The sequence below is a fragment of the Hoplias malabaricus genome, chromosome 4, assembly GCF_029633855.1.
Source record: "Hoplias malabaricus isolate fHopMal1 chromosome 4, fHopMal1.hap1, whole genome shotgun sequence".
Lineage (NCBI taxonomy): Eukaryota > Metazoa > Chordata > Actinopteri > Characiformes > Erythrinidae > Hoplias > Hoplias malabaricus.
The window spans coordinates 69,999,848-70,020,454 of record NC_089803.1 but is presented as its reverse complement, the minus strand read 5'-3'; the positions used below and the strand labels follow the sequence as shown (position 1 = coordinate 70,020,454).

The 20,607-nt window shown below is 46.1% G+C and overlaps 1 protein-coding gene across 2 annotated transcripts in view; it reads left to right on the top strand.

Moving 5' to 3' along the window:
• erc1b (ELKS/RAB6-interacting/CAST family member 1b) overlaps window positions 1-20,607 on the top strand; it is a 307,858-nt gene that overhangs the window by 96,634 nt on the left and 190,617 nt on the right. For both annotated transcript variants that reach the window (XM_066667109.1, XM_066667110.1), the window contains 2 exons: window positions 3,767-3,907; window positions 12,763-12,956. In XM_066667109.1, the coding sequence (XP_066523206.1) occupies window positions 3,767-3,907; window positions 12,763-12,956 (335 nt within the window). The remainder of the gene's footprint in view (window positions 1-3,766; window positions 3,908-12,762; window positions 12,957-20,607) is intronic.

Here is a 20,607-nt window from a genome sequence, read left to right as displayed (position 1 = left end):
TCTCTCTTTCTCTCTCTCATGCTCTCTCTCTTTCTCTCTCTCACTCCCTCCTGTCTCTCTCTCTCTCTCTGTCTCTCTATTTCTCTCTCCTCATCAACCTGTCTTTACCCAACTACCCCTTCTGCCTTGCCCTAAAAAGAAAGACAGGTTCTAAAGGGTGTGTGTGTGTGTGTGTGTGTGCTCACGCACATGGTCAGTGACACAAAGGAATCCTATGCTTAGCCGATCTATTCTCCTCTGGGTGGTTTATTATTCCTGTTATTCTTGTGCTCTGTGATCTCCGCATTCCTCTCCGCTGTCTGCATCGAGAGAGGCAGCAGCAACATCCCAAAACCACTTCCCCTCTCCATCTTCCTCCCTGTCTCCTTCCATCAACACCCTCCGTCTTTATCCTGCAGCTACACACACTCTTTATTCTCTCGTACTCCATCCTCCTCTTCCTCAGACCTTCGTAACCCAAGTGTCTCCCGTTTTGACTGTAGTCAGTGTGTTATGCGCTCTCGGAAAACTGGGACGTTATTGATCACTAAAGGTACACACAGTGTAAAAGGTGTTCTCTAAACATACAGGGGTTGGACAATGAAAGTGAAACACCTCTCATTGTAGTGTGGGAGGCTTCATGGCTAAATTGGAGCAGCCTGGTGGCCTTCTTCATTAACTCCACATTGCACCAGTAAGACCATGTGCATCCAATGCAGAATGGGCAGTCCTAAAAGTGGGTAATGCTTATGTCACTATTACCCTGACCAATCACAAGGCTACCATGGCCACACCTCCTCCCTGAGTCGCAGAGCTATTCACCATAGGGCTGCGTGTATAACAGTGTATATATTAATCAAATATTAGTTAATGCTAGTTTGTGTTTCGTATCATTACTTACTGATTAATTGTGACATTACCTGATCATTTAGTTATTTTCTCTCTCTCTCCTCTCCTCTCCCTCTCTCTCTCCCTCCCTCCACTCTTTTCTCTCTCTCTCTCTTTCTCTCTCTCCCTTCTCTCTCTGTCTCTCATGCTCCCTCTTTCTCTCTCTCTCTCCCTCACTCCCTCTTCTCTCTCTCTCTCCCTCACTCCCTTCTTTCTCTCTCTCTCTTTCTCCCTCACTCCCTCCTCTTCCTTTTCCTCTCTGTCTCTCTCTCTCTCTCTGTGGGAGGTCTTGATTTTCCAATGGCTTGTTTTAGTAGCAGTCTCAGAGCTGTATGTTATCAGTTTGGTCACGTGTAGTGTGTAAGTGTGAATACTGACCCCTCCTCTGAATTTTCTCAGCACCGCTCTCACTCACACACACAGGTTCCTTGCTCCTCTTTCTTTACCAGCGCAGGGCTTCGGGAATGCACTTCGCCGTCCGAACATTAAGCATGTATTTTGGTACATGGGCAGCAGTGGAGTGTGAAATTGCGGGGCTCTCCGACTGAAAACAGAAACGGCAGGAAAGGCTTCACGGATGGGAGACTGTAGCTTTTGCCCTGAATCTGAAACACTGGAGAACCCATGCACAGCGTATGGGCAGAACTGACCTCCTGGGCTCAGGGCTGGATTTATAGTAGTGTGATTTACACCGAGGTTGTTACACACTTCCATTTAATAGGGTCCAGCAGAGTGTGTCATGTCCACTTTATCCAATAGCTGCCCGTTATATTCTCCACTGCTTTTTGTGCCAGGGGCCTGTAGGTCACAGTGTATGTGGTGTGACAGAGAGGCAGCTGTCGGAGGTTTCAGGCTGCGTGTTTACACATGTTTGAGCTTACTTTGTTTCGTTGTGATGAGGGATTGCAGCCATGACGTTAGCACGGCCTTTCAGCTGATCTGCTGGGTTTGATTTACATCCCTGGCCCCGTGCTCCTCCGCGTTGGGAGTCGGTCAGTGCTCTTTGTCTTGAATATTCAAGTAGCGCTTTGCTGAAAACTCAAATTAGCACAATTTCCCCTTTCTCCAAACATGGTCAATCAGCCGAGACATGTTTGGTGCTCAGAGTTGTGCTGGAGCTGAGCTATTCAAGTAAATGGAAGCTCATATCTCCGCTGTTAGATTTGTGCAAACTGCAGACCTGTGTCATTAAAAACACACTCACTTCAAGCTCTTCAAGTTAAACATGACACCGTATGACGTCCCGTACGAACGTTATTTAAAAAATGCTCCAGTGTTGAGAGTTTGAAGTTCATTCCTTATGTGGGAACACCATAAAAACACACTAAGGACACAGTGAAAAAGAAACAACGCCACGTCAGGTGCAGACACTTTAGAATGGCCCCGCCCCCTCGTCTGAGTCTGTCCAATCACAGCGCTGGACCCGCTTCTATGTGAGAGCGCAAAAACTAGGTTAAATGCAGCAAAACAGACTCAACACACTGAGTAAAAACAGAGAAAACGAGAACGGAGAAGAAAGAGAACTGAGCGAAAACGGCTAAAAAGTCCTCGCTCCTCACTGCTGTGCGCTCGGGGTCGGTGTGAACTGCGAGCGGCTCATTATCATTTAAAGGAACAGGTGCTGATTGTAATATTATAGTTTTTTATAAACTATTATATTAAAAAATCGAAATGATTTCCTTTGTGAATTAAATATTTATTCAGATGTTAGGAAGCTACTGGTCTGATTAAGGGGATGTTTATTTGCTGATTGCCTTGGAATGATCATCGGGGGATCGTCGAAGTCAGCACAGAACTCTCTTTAGTCCTGGGTGTGTTGGATTGCCTCCTCTCCGCATCACACGAGCACGGTGCCAGCCAATGTGTGGGTGTCTATTGAATGACGTGGAAATCTGGTCAGTTAGCGTTCTCCTCCAAGCGTGTTGAGCTGCCAAGCGGCAATTTCAATTGAGGCCAATAGAGAGACGGTGTTTCTCGCCCTTCCAGCTTAGGGGCATCGTGTAAAGTCTCAGGCACAGATTCCCAGAAGCCGACGGAGAGTCTGAGGCTTTCAGTGCATTGAGTTGGCCTCGCTATTAGGATTCTGCCGGTTGTGTTCTGATTAGCCGTCTGCCTCCTCCTGCACGTCATGCCAAAATAGCAGACTTGTGATTGGTCAGATTCTTCTTTTTTCTGCAGTACGTAGTCTGGCAATTTGAGACTACGTAGTGTGTACCTGGGAGGTCCTTGTAATGGATTGGAAAAATTGACAACAAATGATTGGTGAGGAGTATTCTTAAAAAAAAAAAAAAAAAAGTTATGCTTCAATTGATATTGAATGTTTTCTTTTTCTTTCCATGTTAAACTTTATAAATAAATAGAAATATTACACTAAAATAAATGTAAACAAATCTCTCTTTCTCTCTCCCTCTCTTCTCTCTCACTCTCTCTCTCTCTCTCTCCCTCTGTCTCACTCTCTACCTCCCCTCTCTCTCTCTCTTTGTCTAATGCTCTCGCTCTCTCTCTCTCCCTCTCTCTTTTTCTCACTCACTCACCCTCCCTCCTCTCCCTCTCTCTCTCTCTCTCTCTCTTCTCTCACTCTCTCTCTTCTCTCTCACTCCCTCCTCTCTCTTCTCTTTTTCTCTCTCTCTCTCTCCCCCTCCCTCCCTTCTCTCTCTCTCTCTCCCTCTTTTCTCTCTCGATGTCTCTCTCTCTCACTCACTCCTCTCTTCTCTCTCTCTCTCTCTCTCTCTCTCTTCCTCCCTCCCGATTTATTTAATTTCCTCATTTAATTTTGCACTTTGTAGATGATACGTTAGTTTACTAACTTATTATCTCTTAGAAAATCTAAAGAGCTTAACGATTTGTGACTTATCTCTCTTCCCTTGTTCCCTTCCTTTCTCTCTGCTCTCTCTCGCAGACCTCTCTCCTGGATATAAAGGAGCATGCCTCCTCCCTGGCCTCCTCTGGGTTGAAGAAGGACTCCAAGCTCAAGACTCTGGAGATTGCTCTTGAGCAGAAGAAAGAGGAATGCATCAAACTGGAGAACCAGCTCAAGAAGGTGAGTGAGGGATCAGACATCTGAGCCGATTAGCTCACCCGAGCGGCTAATTACCAACCCCTCTCTGCTGATGAGGAGGGAGCAGGCAGGTGTTGACAGTTGTCCTGCTGTGTTTCTACTACACTGTGTCCCCTTTTCTAGCAGTTCACTGTCACCCACGCTGCACATCCATTCCCATCACTCCATTAGAGGTCCACAGTTGAGACACTGTGATGTCAGTGTGTGCTCTTTCAAATGACATTATCATCTCAGTTCAGTCTCTGTTTTGGTTTCCCTTCTCACACCTCATCTCGTTTTCACGCTGTCTGCTCTCTCTGTCCTCTTTTCCGTTCTCACACCTAAATAATGTTAACTTACTTTTTTGATCGTCACGTTCTGGACTCCTCCTCCTCCTCCTCCCCCCTCCCAACTCTTCCCCACCTTCTTTGTTTTCCCTAAAGCACCCTGAGCACATGTCAGGTCATCTCTCCAGTCTTGTAAGTGCACCTTCCTTAGCTCTGCGCGTGTGGCTGCGAAGGGATCGACGAATGCGCGTGGCTTGTGGGCTTTTCTTGCATGTGCTCACGGCTTATGTGAAGTTCGTTCTGTGTGTGAGTGCAGAGAGAGATGGGGAGAGGGTGTTTGAGGCCTTCACGCATGAGCGCCGTCCTTGTTTTAAAGGCTCAGAGTGATCTGATCTTGAACTTGTGTTTCATTTTTGAGCAGTGTGCTGTGATGTGGCCTTTCAACTGTGCATCTGTTTTTGCTGCTTTACTCACGTCTGCTTTGGATGGTTTCTGGCCACTGCTCTGCGTCTACGTTCATTGGCCGTTTAATTAAACACCTGCCATTAATATCCATCCGATAGTGGTTCTGTGGGAAGATGATGATTCCAGCAGTAGGTCAATGGTGATGTTTTTCAGTCATTTTCTTCTCTTTTCTTTATCTCAAAACCTAACTATAAACCACAATAATACACTCGAGGTTCGTACTGTAACTTGAGATATTAGCACCAGTGAACTGATCCTCTACTGCAGTGCACCTGTGCCAACATCTCACCTTGTAGCACCAGCTTTGAGGGTATTATTGCTTAAGTATATTGTGGGCATCCAGTTATAAGGAGTCAGTGATTGTAAACAGGTAAATTTCACCTGCAGAGACCTTCTGTCATCAATTAAGTCTTTAAAACCTCTTCCTTGTTCAGTGTTACAGACGAAGTAGAAGTTATTCCCAGGAATTAAAACCTCCCAATGCCTTAAAAGTGTCTTAGATGTAACTCTTCACCTATCTATGAATAGTCAATTAGTCTCCGCCTCTATCTCCACCCACACCTCCACCACTCATTTGCAGCTTGTGAACTCCACCTGCAAGTTGACCGTATTTGCTTCTTGTGTGTGTGATGTCAGAAACCCTGGATGTCTGCATCCGTGTTTGAGACAGTGTTTGGAAATTCACAGCCACAGCTCTGACGACTTATTCACTCAGGATTCATCTTCCACACGGTCACATATTCAGTACGTTCAGTTAGGGAACATATGGGCTTTATTCTATAATAATTGTAAATTTTAAAGGCTAAGCACCACTTAATGGACCTCCATGAATATTTCACATTATTGTAGTTACTGACAGATATAAGTATGAATTAAAATGAAAATAGCAGCTTACTTTGCTTTAAAACTGACAATTTTATTAAATTGACGGAAAAACCCGAGCTCTCTAAGGAAATTCTCGAACGCGACGTCACTGGTGGACAACAGCTGAACAACGCCGCGGTAAAACACCGTTATGACTGACTGTTATGACAGTATCTAGCTAAATAACCAACATTATTCATGACAATAGCCTAGCAATAAGCTAAACTCAAATGTAGAGGTACCGTTATTCTTGTAAATGTGATCGAAGTCGAACTGGAATTCATCCGACACTATAAACCTCCGTAATGCAGCTACGTAGCCGAGTATAATCTGAGCACCGAGTTTAGCGAGTCAAGCTAACGTTAACTAACACCAACTAAAACAGGCGAAGTGAGTGTCCTTACCCTGTTTACCTCCATGTTACAGAGGCTCTTGAACACCTTTCGTTGGTGTCCTTACATGCCCATATTGTTGGAAAAGTGCCAGTGAAATGAGCTACAGATAACGGAGTGAGCGGACGGTCCTTTCCAAAGTGTCCGTTTAAAGTGGACAAATTTAGTCCATTTTCTGGATATTTTGGGATCTTTGGGCCATTTGTTCACAGATGTCCCACTGTACATTGAATGCTTGCAGCCAAAAACAACACACCTTTTCCTCATTCTGCATTAAATTAAGTGCAGCTACTAGAGTGTTGTCCACCATCTACGTCACAGGCAAGACGCCTATTAGAGTTTCCCAACACCGCGGGGGGGGGGGGCGGGGACCAACGGTCTTTTAAACCTTATTCCTTCAATTAGTAAGAAATAACATGTTTTCTGACTCTCAATAAACACAAGTTAGGAACTCAAACTCCACTGTATTTATTTGTTTGACACTTTCATAGAGCTGCTGCTTAGCCTTTAAAGTGTTGATTTCATAGGCTTCATTTCACCTCGAGGACTTTTCTTTTTTCTCTTTTATTTCTGTTGTTCTTTTATTTTACAGTCGTATAATGAAAGGTGAAGAAGGGAATGTAATATAACTTCAGGGAACACAACTGCACTTTAAAACCACTAATATATACAAACAATAATGTACTTCTACTGCACCGTTATCTATTTTTGAGAGAGTTAAGTATGACATGGACGTGTTTAAAAGTCTAAACACTGGTTGGTGGTTGGTGTTTCTAATAAAATGGCTGGTCACTGCTGCTACAGGTAGGTGTTCCTCACAAACTGAGACTAATTGAGAGTAATAGACTCCCCTTGTGTAAGGGTTCAGCCTGAAATGTCTAAAGGAGAGTATGTTTTCGCTGTTAATTCACTTCTCAGCTTTAGCAGAAACATGAATCCGTGGGAAATTCAGCCGGTGCGGTGTTGTATCGTGAACACTTTTCTCTCTGATCTGCCCTCAGTTCTTTTCTCATGGCTTCATCCGTAAAAACCCAGACACCATCCTCTGCTCCAAGAGCAATGAAGTTGTTGGCCGTGTGCATCGCCTGTTCACACAGGGTCTCGTATAAAAAGCGTGTAAGTGATAACTCGCTGACAGCGCCGTGGGTGTCTGCTGTGATTGGACGAGACGTGGTGGCGGCCGGGGCTCTGGCTGGTCCCGTGTGAGTGGACGGCGTGCAGCAGGGTGTGGGCCCGGCGCTTGGAACCCACACCTCACGGAGCTGCTCAATAAATAGAAGCAGACAGGCACACCAGGCTCCCAACACTTTACCCTGCGTGACCTGGTCACGTGTCCTCAGTGTTCCTCTGCCCAGCTCCTCTCAAAGCCTTAGTCACTGTGGATGTGTAGATCTCGTCTTTGCTCTCTCACATAAACGCGGGTCCAGCGCTGTGATTGGACAGACTGGGACGAGGGGGTGGGGCAACTCTGAAGCAGAATAAGAACGGCTTGGGGGTGGTCTTGTTTCACAGTGTGTGGGTTGGTGGGCTCCAGATTATTGTGCACATGCACCGAACATTTATGTCTCTTTTAAATCATGTGTATATTTATATGTAAAGATTCAGTTGAATTGAATGTGGTTCATTTAAATGCTAATGAATCCCTTCTTATATAAGTTTCTACTCACCAGCTTTGGGGGTTTGAATAAGGAATTACGTCAGGCCTCAATGATTTCTGGGCAGGTTTTTCTGCTTAAGACGACCCTTGTGTTCACGCGATCCCCTGGCCCTCTGAGGCTTCATCTACCAAATTCGCTGGAGCTAATAAAATAATGGAAAGGCCCTTAAAATGCCGCTGGGGCTTCCCCCGAGGGGAAATGACGAGGCCAGATGGACGTGATCACTTTTTCCTTTCTTGTCCATGGTGCTTTGCTTCTGGTGTGTGTTTGTTGGTGATGTGTGTGTGTGCGTGCAAGTACACTAGTGCCTTGCCTTGTTCTTGACGCCATTTTGTTTTGCCATGCCTAAAATTAATGGCCCTTCCTGTCTCTCTCTCTCTGTCGACACACAGCCAAATCATCTTGATGATAGCTGTGCAGTTATAGGTAGTTAGTACATTTTCATGTGTCAGGTATATCATTTCTGTTCCTGGCTACACACACGCACACACCCTGGCTTGTGTCAAAGTCCTCCCCCGCAGACGACGTGCTCTTGGCGGTCTACGTGGAAACCTCCTCAACCTCAGGCCTGAGACATTAAAAAAGCAAATTAGAGGGGCCTAAACGTCACCTTCAAATAATATCCCCCCAATAAAACAGAACAGGCCCCTTTCACAGCGTGCCAGCCCGAAGAGGCCGAGGCCTGCTGTGGCCACCCGGAGCCCAGACGTTCCTGCGCAGTGCTGTTTGAGTTGCAGTGTGCTCTGCTCAGTGACAGTGCACTATTCTCTGCCTGTACAAGCCGTGCCCTGCCAAGCAGCAAAGTCCGGGCCTTGTGTCAGTCACTTTTCGCCCGTGTCCAGAACAGAAGTCGGCAGCCTCGGTGCCTTGCTGCTCAAGCTGTCTCGGAAGGCAGCGTTTTGGAACGAAGGTGCCTGTGACCGAATCTCAGAGACATGCCTCAAAGGCAGCAATGCCTTAAGATGTTGAGGTGAAGAGGGACACTGAGACGATAACATTCACTCCTCTGAATAATTATAACCGCTGTATAATGGAAGGAATTGTCTGTGTTTCCGCTTAGAAATTATATATAAAGATAAATCTAACTGGTGATTGTTGCTGTTTTCTTCTGACGAGAGCTGCCGACTGCTGACACACAACATTAAGGGAAATGTAAGGCAGCAAAGTATACATCTTTACTACCTTCAAACATTGGCCAAGTGGATGAACGTCAGCAGGCAGCTTCACTGACCTCTAACAGTGAGAACAGAGCCTCTGTCGTTGCTGCGTCTGGCTCAGTACGGAGGAAACCCACGCAGACACAGGGAGAACACACCACACTCCTCACAGACAGTCACCCGGAGGAAACCCACGCAGACACAGGGAGAACACACCACACTCCTCACAGACAGTCACCCGGAGTGGGACTCAAACCCACAACCTGTGTGACTGCGACACCTACCTCTTGCACCACCGTGCCGCCCATGTTTGAAACTAGTGACCTTAAATTAGAGCGAAAATCATGAGTGTCTTTGCCTTGCCTCACCTCCCAACGGCACATGAATCAGCTGCATGCCACGTCTCGTCTGTGTGTGCTGTTAGGGGACTGTCATGTTGTGCGGGAGCCAAATGGTCTTGATGATAGCCACACAGTCTGTGTAATGTATTAGTGCGGCGCTTGGCATGTGCCCTGTTTGGGTTTGTAAGTGCAGCCATATTAATGGGGCAAGGACACTGCAGCTTTTATTAGACTCCACCACACAGTGCTTTATTTTTGTATCAGACTGTAATTGCTGAAGGAGTTCTTAATTAATGTGATGACATCAACGTAATTGTGTTTCCACTGGGCACTGGCACACACCATTTGTCTAAATACACTCGGCCGGTTGTGACGCAATGGGCGAGGTGACACAGAGGCTGCAGGTGCAAGTGGGCGTTTGGCACCTACACACACACACACATGCCCCATCTTTGACACTGTCCAGGCCGCACTCAGACACTTGTTGTTCACTAGCCCTCCGGAGTCTGGCTGAGTGAGAGTGTTAGTGAAAGGTAAGGAGAGTTTGAATTTTGAGGTTTCTGAGAAACCCGGGGTCCTGGGTTCAGTTCCCACCTTGGGTAACTGTCTGTGTGTCCGTTTCCCACAGTTCAAACACACGTGTTGGTAGGTGTAGTGTGTGAGTGTCTGCATGGGGGTGTGTCTATAGGTGTGTGTGTGTGTGTGTGTGTAACAGGGTGTGTGTGTGTGAGGTAAGTGGGTGAAACGTTCTATAGGGGTGTCTGTGTGTAACAGGTTGTGTGTGTGTGAAGGAGGTGAGTGAGTGAAATTGTTGCGTGTGTGTGTAACAGGGTGAGTGACTGGGGGAGTGTGTGAAGCTGTCCCCAGGTGTGTGTGTGTGTGTGTGTGTGTGTGTGTGTGTGTGAGTGCATGAAACTGTCTAAAGGTGGGTGTGTGTATGTGTGGGGAGTGAGTGAAGCTGTCCATAAGGGTGTGTGTGTATGTGTGTGTAACAAGGTGTGTATTTGAGGTGAGTGACTCTTTGAGTAGGTGAAACTGTCTGTAGGTGTGTGTGTGTGTGTGTGAAGTGAGTGGGTGAAACTGTCTATAGGGGTGTGTGTGTGTGCGTGCAACGGTGTGTGTGTGTGTGTGTGTGTGTGTGTGAAGTAAGTGGGTCAAACTGTCTATAGGGGTGTGTGTGTGTGTATATAACAGGGGGTGTGTGTGTGAGGTGAGTGGGTGAAACTGTCCATAGGGGTGTCTGTGATTGTGTGTGTGTAACAGGGTGTGTGTGTGTGTAACAGGGTGTGTGTGTGTGTGTGTGTGTGTGTGTAACAGGGTGCGTGACTGGGTGAGTGTGTGATGCTGTCCCCAGGTGTGAGTGTGTGATGCCCTGAGATGGTCTAGTCCCCTGTATATAGTCCGTCCTCTCCTTGCCCTCAACTTCAGACTGAACCAGAGGACAGTGAAGAGCTTATGTCTTGAATTTTGGTCTCTTTCTTATCCATTGACTCCAAGGAAGGAAGCCAGCGCCGGCTAAAGTCTAACAAACCAGAGACAAGACCGTCTCTGCCGCTAGGTAACAGACAGCGCAGCTATAGCTCATAGTAAACAACACAGAAACGTGCCAATAATCACAAAGCCCCAGTTTCGTTTTACACTTTCCACTGGCACAAATTTAAAGAAGTTAAATCGTTTTGTGCATTCATCAGGTTTGGAGTCTTTCGGAGTCTTCACACACTTGCTCTTTTAGAGACAAAGCGTAGGAGGTCAAATGACGTGCAGGAAGATTAATAGCTTTTACCTTTTATTAACTTTTAGAGTCACATTTAGCTGGACACATCTGTCAGTGTCTCATTAAATATTTGTGGTTTGGAACTAGGTTTGATGTAGCGTAGTACTAATCACGGCCTCGGGTCACAGTGTCTTAACATGTCTGGGTTTGGTCAGACTGCAGCCTCAAAGGCTAAGCAGCAGCTCTATGAAAGTGTCAAACAAATAAATACAGTGGAGTTTGAGTTCCTAACTTGTGTTTATTGAGAGTCAGAAAACATGTTATTTCTTACTAATTGAAGGAATAAGGTTTAAAAGACCGTTGGTCCCCCCCCCCCAGCGGTGTTGGGAAACTCTAATAGGCGTCTTGCCTGTGACGTAGATGGTGGACAACAACTCTAGAAGCTGCACTTAATTTAATGCAAAATGAGGAAAAGGTGTGTTGTTTTTGGCTGCAATCATTCAATGTACAGTGGGACATCTGTGAACAAATGGCCCAAAGATCCCAAAATATCCAGAAAATGGACTAAATTTGTCCACTTTAAACGGGCACTTTGGAAAGGACCCTCCGCTCACTCCGTTATCTGTAGCTCATTTCACTGGCGCTTTTCCAACAATATGGGCATGTAAGGACACCAACGAAAGGTGTTCAAGAGCCTCTGTAACATGGAGGTAAACAGGGTAAGGACACTCACTTCGCCTGTTTTAGTTGGTGTTAGTTAACGTTAGCTTGACTCGCTAAACTCGGTGGCTCAGATTATACTCGGCTACGTAGCTGCATTACGGAGGTTTATAGTGTCGGATGAATTCGAGTTCGACTTCGATCACATTTACAAGAATAACGGTGCCTCTACATTTGAGTGTAGCTTATTGCTAGGCTATTGTCATGAATAATGTTGGTTATTTAGCTAGATACTGTCATAACAGTCAGTCATAACGGTGTTTTACCACGGCGTTGTTCAGCTGTTGTCCACCAGTGACGTCACGGTCGCGTTCGAGAATTTCCGTAGAGAGCTCGGGTTTTTCCGTCAATTTAATACAATTGTCAGTTTTAAAGTAAATTAAGCAGCTATTTTCATTTTAATTCATACTTATATCTGTCAGTAACTACAATAATGTGGAATATTCATGGAGCTCCATTAAGTGGTGCTTAGCCTTTAACATTTCTTTTTTGCAGATTGATTAATTGATTGATTGATTAATTGAATCTACCCAAGTTACGGAAAGCTAATTTTCAGCTGGTTGCCTGATGTTGTTTGGCTACGAAAATAGTAAACCTTCCCAATAACGTACAAATAAAAATCATATACGGTTCATTCAAACAGAACTAAATACCTCATATTGATTATAGATAAATCATACAGATACTGATTAATTAGAGTCAGTGCTTATTAGAAAACTAAGACACGGAGGGACCCCAGACGCCCTGTGCTCAGCTTTGAAGAATATAAACACTGCCAGTCAAAGGTTTGGACACATCTCCTCATCAGTGATTGGTGGAGTAGAGCTAGTCACTGTATAGAGCTGTGTACCAGACCCTACCTCTGTACAACCCCAGTTACAGTCTCAGACACATTCAGAAGGGAGCGGTTCTACAGATTAACTCTCGACGAGGCCACGGCTGTTCACTGAAAACCGTTCCAGGTGACGACCTCATGAAGCCGACTGAGAGAACGGAGAGAGTGTGTGAAGCTGTCGTCAAAGCAACAGGGGGCTACTGTGAAGAGTCTAAAGTGTAAAACATAGTCTGGTGTTTCTTCATAGTGTCTTCCACATTCATTTACAACATTGAAAAACCATTGAATGAGTAAGTGTCCAAACATTTGACTGGCACTGCATTATTAACCCCTTCCTTTCCTGTGCTCGGGTTATAAAGCGGAGGCTGTTATGACGTGACGGTGCCCGTGTTGTTGATCTCTGAACCCTGTTATTTTATGTTTAGGCTCAGACAGCGGCTATAGAGGCTCAGGCGAACACAGAGCTGTCCGAGCGCATCAAGACACTCGAGCAGGAGGTGGCACGCCACAGAGAGGATGCTGGGAAGGCCCAGGCTGAAGTGGATCGACTGCTGGAGATCCTCCGGGAGATGGAGAACGAGAAGAATGACAAGGACCGCAAGATCAATGAGCTGGAGAGGTACACGATTGCACGCAGCTTTCTAAGGGAATGTACAGGAACGGTCCTCTGACACATGCCTAATTTAACCATAAATCAGCAAGTAGCTTGATATTTTTGAGTGGAAGGGGGTTAGTGGACAACATCCTCTGGGAAGTTTTCTTACATATGTCCAGACCTCAATAAAACATTGCCTGACATTTGTATGTGAGAGCAATGTCTCACCAATGCAGTGATTGTGGTGATTTGTATTTTCCTCCTGTTCTCTTATGATACTCTCTTGCCTTTGTGTCTTGTGGGTTTTGCTTTGGTTTGACTGTTGTGTAATGGCTTAATCTCATAACTTATTATTTTCTTGAAACCTTTTCTGTATGTTTGTGCATCTTCCATCGAGTGTGCCGTCTATTTTATCGCCCCTCTGCAATCGTTGGCCATTGTGCCTGTACGTACGTGTGTGTGTGTGTGTGTGTGTGTGACTCCCACTACCAGACAGCCACCCCCTGTGTCTTCGTGGCACGCTTCCCAGCCTCAACAGGTGACAGGCCCTGTGCCACAACCAATGGGGGGGGCTAGTGTGGTGGGACAACCTGGGCAAGTGAGTGGCATGCACTAGACTGCACCACTTTCACACTTCTCCCGGCCCTCACTCTTTCATTTACTCACACTAGCACTCCCTCACTCTCCAGCTCAATCACACATTCAGGCATCCAACCTCTCCCCGCACCTCACCAACGAGATCAATGTCTGCCAGGGATGGATGATGCTTGAGGGGATCTAAAGTGGTGCAGCTGTGTAATATTTTCCCTCACTGTCAACTACCCCGTTCCACTATGTAGTACTTTTCCACCGTGGGGGACGCCGTGGCCCAAAGATTAGAGAAGCAGGCTTGGGACTGAAAGGTTGTTGGTTCGATTCCCTCAACTGGGGGTAGAGCTATGTGTCCTCCCTCGACATCCATGGCTTCGGTGCTCTTGAGTGATGCTCTCCAGGCCCTGGGATGGATGCCAGCTGCTCTCTGTGTGTTGTGTGGTTACTGCCCCTAGTGCTACACTAAATGCCAAGGATGTGTCAGTAGCATTGCATTCTGAAGCAGTGTTAGTCAAAGTTGTTTCAAGGGTTTGGACATGAGACATTAACTGTAAAGACAGATGCTCGGTAGGGGAACTCAGAACCAGGTCCGAAACAAAATGCAGTTCATTACAGACCAAAAAACACGTTGGCGAGGGAAGAAACATCTCTCTTTACACTCCTTCTAGATCACGTGCTTGTAAAACAGCTTCCAATGCAAGGGCCAGGCCTCTCAGCTGCAGAGAGCTTGTCAAAAGCTGCCTAGAAAATCAACAACGGTAGGCCATCATCACAACCAGCGTCTAAAAAGTCATCTTCGGACTTGCTCGGTAGTTTTTGGTACAGGATTATGTTGGATTGAGAGATCGCGTGTACCCCGAGAATGCCTTTGTGTTGTTGTGATGTCACGTTTTGTATGTTTTGCCCGGTCTAGAAGCTGTTCTACAGGCCTGGCATAGAGGATGGCTAATTGTCTGATCTTCTAAACGCACCGCAGCCCATGCTGCGCAGCTCAGTTTATGACCTCTCGGAATCACAGCGTGGGCTGGTTTTGCCGAGTATCTTCTCTCCTCAGAACTCTTGATAATGATGCGCATTTTGTGCCTGCAGGGACACTCCGCATGCTGTGAGTGCATGCTGGATGAGTGTGAGGATCCAACCCTGCTGCTTCATACCAGCTCACGTGCTATTTCACACAGCCTCCAACCTACTCAGAAGAGGATGCAATAAACAGGAATCTGTGCATCTAAAGCACAAAGAGTTCCAATAGTGACATTGAAAACCCCATTGTGTTTTGTAAATATAACCATATTTAAAAAAAAAAAAAAAAAAAACAGCATTGCGACAGGTGCATGTTTCCCAATGTGCTACATCACTTTTAATTTTTTTACCCTGTTTAAGCCTTTGGGAAGTGAGGAGACAAACTGCTGCAGTTTTGAAAGAAGAATTTTTGCCCGTTCCATAAAACACTTCATTTTCTCAACAGCCTGCTGTCGCCTCTGTGTGATACTCCTCTTCCTGATGACAATAGGAGTCAGGTGTGGACCGCAAGCAAGTGCTTGGAGTCAAGCACTCCAAGTCTATGAATCCACACTGTGGTAACACATGCAGAATGAGGACTGGAATTGTGCTGCTGAAATAACCATGTACTTCCCGGGAAAAGACATGACCTTGATGGCAGCAGTGGTTCCTCCACACACTTTTCATGAAGAGAACTCAGCAACTGTTTGTCCTTAAATTAAGCTCAAACGACAACAGCACATGATTCCACTGTCGTATGGACCATCCGAGGGGAGCGCGGGCGACAGAGAACTCTGCGTAGTGTTTCTGCAGACAGTTGTTTGGTTTTCTCCTTGTAACAGGGTTTCAGGTTGTATTTAGTGATACCACTTTTGACAAGCATTCACTTGTCCAAGTGGCTCTGTTAATCAAAGTAGCATCAGAGTTTCTCATGCAGTGTTGTCTGAGGGCTCGAAGGTCATACTCGTTCACTAGTGATGTCCGTCCTTGACCTCCAAGGCCTGAGACTGACAGTTCTCTCATGAAATTTGGCTCAAAGTAGTGAGACAGCTCCAGCTGTACTTGCAAAGACTGAGCCTTTTGGTGGATGCTCCTTTTATACCCTGCTGTGATGAGTTCACCAGTTACCGTTTTATCCACTTTACAGGGGAACATTTGAAAATAGTTTGTTTAAAAGTTGAAAAATAATTTTTTCTTATGCCTTAGTCTCTATTTTTTTGGCATGTGTTGCAGGCGTCAGCCCAGTTGGGTCAGTGACAGCATTGGAATTTTTATGTGGTTGTTAAAAAAAAATCTCCCAACTTTTCCACAAATGGGCTTTTAAATAGTGATTTTAATAGTGTATTTTAAATAGTAATCAGAATTCTCATTTCATGAGGAAAAAATAAAAAGTAGTAGTTTAAAAATGCAGAGTGAGAAAAGTTTCCAATGATTTGTTCTGTTCTTGGGGATAATTCATTCATTCATTCATTATCTGTAACCCTTATCCAGTTCAGGGTGGGTGGGTCCAGAGCCTACCTGGAATCATTGGGCGCAAGGCAGGAATACACCCTGGAGGTGGCGCTAGTCCTTCACAGGGCAAAACACACACTCACACATTCACTCACACACTCACACCTACGGACACTTTTTGAGTCGCCAATCCACCTACCAACGTGTGTTTTTGGACTGTGGGAGGAAACCGGAGCACCCGGAGGAAACCCACGCAGACACAGGGAGAACACACCACACTCCTCACAGACAGTCACCCAGAGGAAACCCATGCAGACACAGGGAGAACACACCACACTCCTCACAGACAGTCACCCGGAGGAAACCCACGCAGACACAGGGAGAACACACCACACTCCTCACAGACAGTCACCCGGAGGAAACCCACGCAGACACAGGGAGAACACACCACACTCCTCACAGACAGTCACCCGGAGGAAACCCACGCAGACACAGAGAGAACACACCACACTACACGCGACAACTACCGTCTGCACCACTGTGGCGCAGCACTATTCCTGGGGATACTTTTTTATCCAAAAGTACGTGGGAGTTTTGTTTTAGACGATTTACAGAATGGGGATTTTGATGTCAGTCTTTGTGAATGAAGTGGATTAATATTTAATATTTTGTTGAGTAAAATGTCATGTTTAATGCCACACAGCAGTCTGATCAAAAAGCAGGAGAATATTTAAATACTGAATTACAGTTATTCATCACACAAAAATGCTTTAAAACTTGTTTATTCATGCTACGAATGCACTGATGTAGGAACCTGTTCATATGTCATTAGGGTTAAGGTTAGGCTTTTTCTATAACGTCTTGCTCTTTATTTGAACGAGTGTCAAAACCTCACGTTTTAGTAAGTGCTTAATTGTACAAGCTGCACTTCCTACAGCAATTAAAACGATCAAGACTTAATTCACACCCCAGCCTCGAGATTTGAATTGAACTCGCAAAAGAAACGACTTGTGAACATCCCTCGCGTTGGAGCTAGCACCTTCGGGATCGCCAAACTCCTACACGGTGTAATGGATTTTGCAGCGCTGCCAAGTACCACCTACTTTGACAGGAATGCGGCGGCTGACGGACCTGGAAAATCACCAGCCGCGGATCTGTGTCTGTATGATTTACAGAGGCAAACACCGAAAACCCTGCTGAAACAGAAAAACATCATGAAACATATTGGTAGGCACTGGCAAACGTGAATTATATTCCGATTTATTAAACATTAGGTGCTGGATGTGTTGTAGAAATATCTTTAAAATGTTAAATTCGTCTCCTGCAACGACCGAGGCTTCCTCAGCCTGGGACTTGGACTTCAGGGCCACAGCTAGATGTCACTCCATTCATTTAATCCCTGCTTCTTCTTCGCTGGGACTCCTCAGACGGCAAGGCCCGCAGAAGTGCCTTTGGATGGATGTGAAGTGACTCGGTGAAATGAAGTCAAGCAGTCGTCTCTGTCTCCTTCTCTATCGCCAGATTTAGGAACAAAGGATTACATTTGAAATGCTCGACTCTATACATCATCCGCGAGGATGGAAACAAGGGGTTCGGAAATAAACACTGGCAGTTAAGAACCGGAGCACTTGGAACCAGAGCTAATTACCGCCGGCATGCGGTATGCTCTGAGAAGCGCACAGAAGGTTCCGCTCCCTCAAAAGCCTCCCATTGTTTTAGATGGCACTGTCAGAGCGCCCTGGCACCGCGGAGTTTGACTTTTCCGCACGGGTTTTGACGCAAAGTTATTGTGACAGTTCTCCATCCGTTTGCGTCTTGTGCCTGTAATCAAGACGAGGGTGGCAGATGGAAGCTGTTGTTGTGTGCTGTTGTTCTAAAGGAGTGCAGCTCGTGTTCTCAGTCAGGATTACCCCATCTCTCTCTCTCTCTGTGTGTGTGTGTGCGTGTGGCTGTATGTGAACGAGAGAAAGGGAAAAGTAAAAGTCCTCTGGCGGCAGATCAGTGGCGCAGAGGCAGCCCTGTTTCAAATATTCCTTCAAAGACCCATGAAGGGAGCATAGGTTGAATTGCGGCATTGGAATATTTATTTGCAAATGCGATGGCAATTACTGAGGATTGCATTTGAAATGCTGAGGTTAGAGAGGATGTGTGCGGCGAAAGATCCAGCCGAATCTGGCAGAGCAGCTCGGAGCATGTGAATGAGGAATACAGTGTAAATCCAAATAAAGAAAGATGTTCTATATATAAAATAAAATAAGTGCCAAAACCGGAACCGGAGAACCTTTGAGTGAACTGTTCTTTGCTGTTTTATTTGCACCGAATCTATATGAATTTGCGTTACAGATAAACGTAACACAACTTTTTGAAAGGGACACATTTGTCCCTTTTTTCCCAAAAGTAAACACTGAGTAAAATATCACAAGGATCAAACCCCACAGCAGCGCACCCACCCCCCACACCCCTTCTCTAAACAGCCCTGTTCATAACAGCCGCTTTAATATTAATGAGCCACTCGCTGTTCACCCTGACCCTGAGCGCACAGCAGTGAGTAGCGAGTTGGAGAAGCTCTGTTTTTTTAGCTGTTTTCGCTCGGTTCTCTTTCTTCTCTGTTCTCGTTTCCTCATTGTGTCTGTTTTGCTTTGGTTCACCTTGTCTTTGAGCGCTCACATAAACGCAGGTCCAGCGCTGTGATTGGACAGACTCAGACGAGGGGGCGGGGCAATTCTAAAGTCTCTGCTCTTGACGTCAGAAGCGGAGTAGAATCAGAACGGCTCGTTTTATCACAGGCTTTCAGACTTGGAGGTCTTGTTTCGCAGTGTATGGGTTGGTGGGCTCCACAGATAAGTCGAGGAACAGTATCCAAACCTGTCCCCTGTAAGACTTCTAGACTGATGTCTCTCTGCATGCAAATACTCCAGTGTCTTATTGGTCTTTGTCTTTCACAGTGAAGGATGTGTGCAGTTTTCCTTTTGTTTTCTTCAGATCTGTTTGTGAACTCTGACTGCACCTCTGCTTCTGTATTAATCTGTTGTCACTTTATATCTCAGATTTGCTGCCCATAACAAATGCTAATTCTACATGTGCTTTGTCTTGTTCTTCTTCCCTTCCTCTTCTTTTCTCCCTTCGCTTATTTCTGCTAACACTGGACTGCTGCCTCATCATCAGTTTGGCTTCAAGGTTAGTACGGTCTCTCTCTCTCTCTCTTGCTCTGTTTTCTTCAAGGCACTCTTCAACTGAAGCACTGTTTCGTGTCTGTTACTGTTAGATCAAACCTGAACGTGAATGAAATCCTCAGACAGCTGTGAGGGCGCAGTGAGCCTCAGCACACCTGGGTCACTGGAACGGAAGTGTGTGGGGGGTGCAGAAGGTGCTAGTTAGCGTTCGCATTGCAGAGTGAATTGCCCACGGTGGATTTAAGGGGATGGACTTGAAGTGCAGCCATGCCCTCGGGCACGGCACTTAACCCCAATTTGCACTTGTTACCCCCTTGTTGACTTGGGCTCTTATTTTTTCTTGAAAACCAGAAATTGGACAGACCTGCTTTAATGGAAAGTTTGGGGAAAGCAAGCGCGGAAACCTAAGAAAGGAACGAGGGCCTGACTCTCGTGTGTGGGCTTACCTGAGTAATTGGGGAAAGTGGTGCTGATGTGATGTTGACAGGACGAGGTACTGCTTTAATGCTGTAAGAAGACACTTCTCTGAAATGAGGAGTCACTCGTTTCGTGAGGATTTGAATGTTTTCATGCTCCTCTGTCAGTCTTTACACAGAGCTGTGGGAATAATGAGGAAAAATAACAAAGTGAGTCTAATCACGAGAGGTTGCAGATTAGCCAATAAAAACGAGCTTTAAGCCTCTCTGAAGTTGTCTTGAAAGAGTGCCAGTGAAAGTGCACGGCATGATTCGGTTCAGTTAAGGTGGCTAAAGTCTCACATTGTGCGGAAGCTTTAGTCAGAGGCTAATTTAGCCCAGGGAGAGTGTGATCAGCGTGGCAGTGACCATGCAAACCCAGGAGGAGATTGCGCTTCTGGCGGTTTATTTTATCACTTATTCCCTGGGGATTATCCGTGTCATGTTCTTGCAGCTGGAAATGTACAGTGTGTTTCAGGTATAGGGCAGTTCAGTTTGATGCTCCGGTACATTCCCGGCTCTATTCGCGCATGGGTTCACTCGGACGTTACTGGGATAAAGTCTGGGTAATGTCTGGTACAGCTGTTACAGACATTCACATTCCCACATATAGCTCCTCGGGGTAAAGTCCGGAACGTTTCTGGGTCCTGTCCAATCCATGAGGCTGTTCAATGGCGTGGCTGTAGTAAAACCCCAGATGGCGAATGCTGGGGGCTCACTACACCCACATAGTCGTCTGTGCCTCCCCCTCCTCCTAGTGTCTTACATTAGCAGGGAGTAATCAGCAAAGCCAGAGTGAGTGAGAGAAATCATTTGGCAGCAGTCCTGTCTCAGTCTATTTGGCATGGACGGAGGCTTGGGGCACGGTAGCAAGCCCACGGAGAGCGAACAGAGGGGGCTCGCTACAGCCACAACATCGGCCATGCCCTGAGCTGCAAGGACTGAGCCTTGGGGCATGGCCACAGTGAGAGAGAGAGAGAAGTTGTGGTGGCAGCCCTGCCTCAG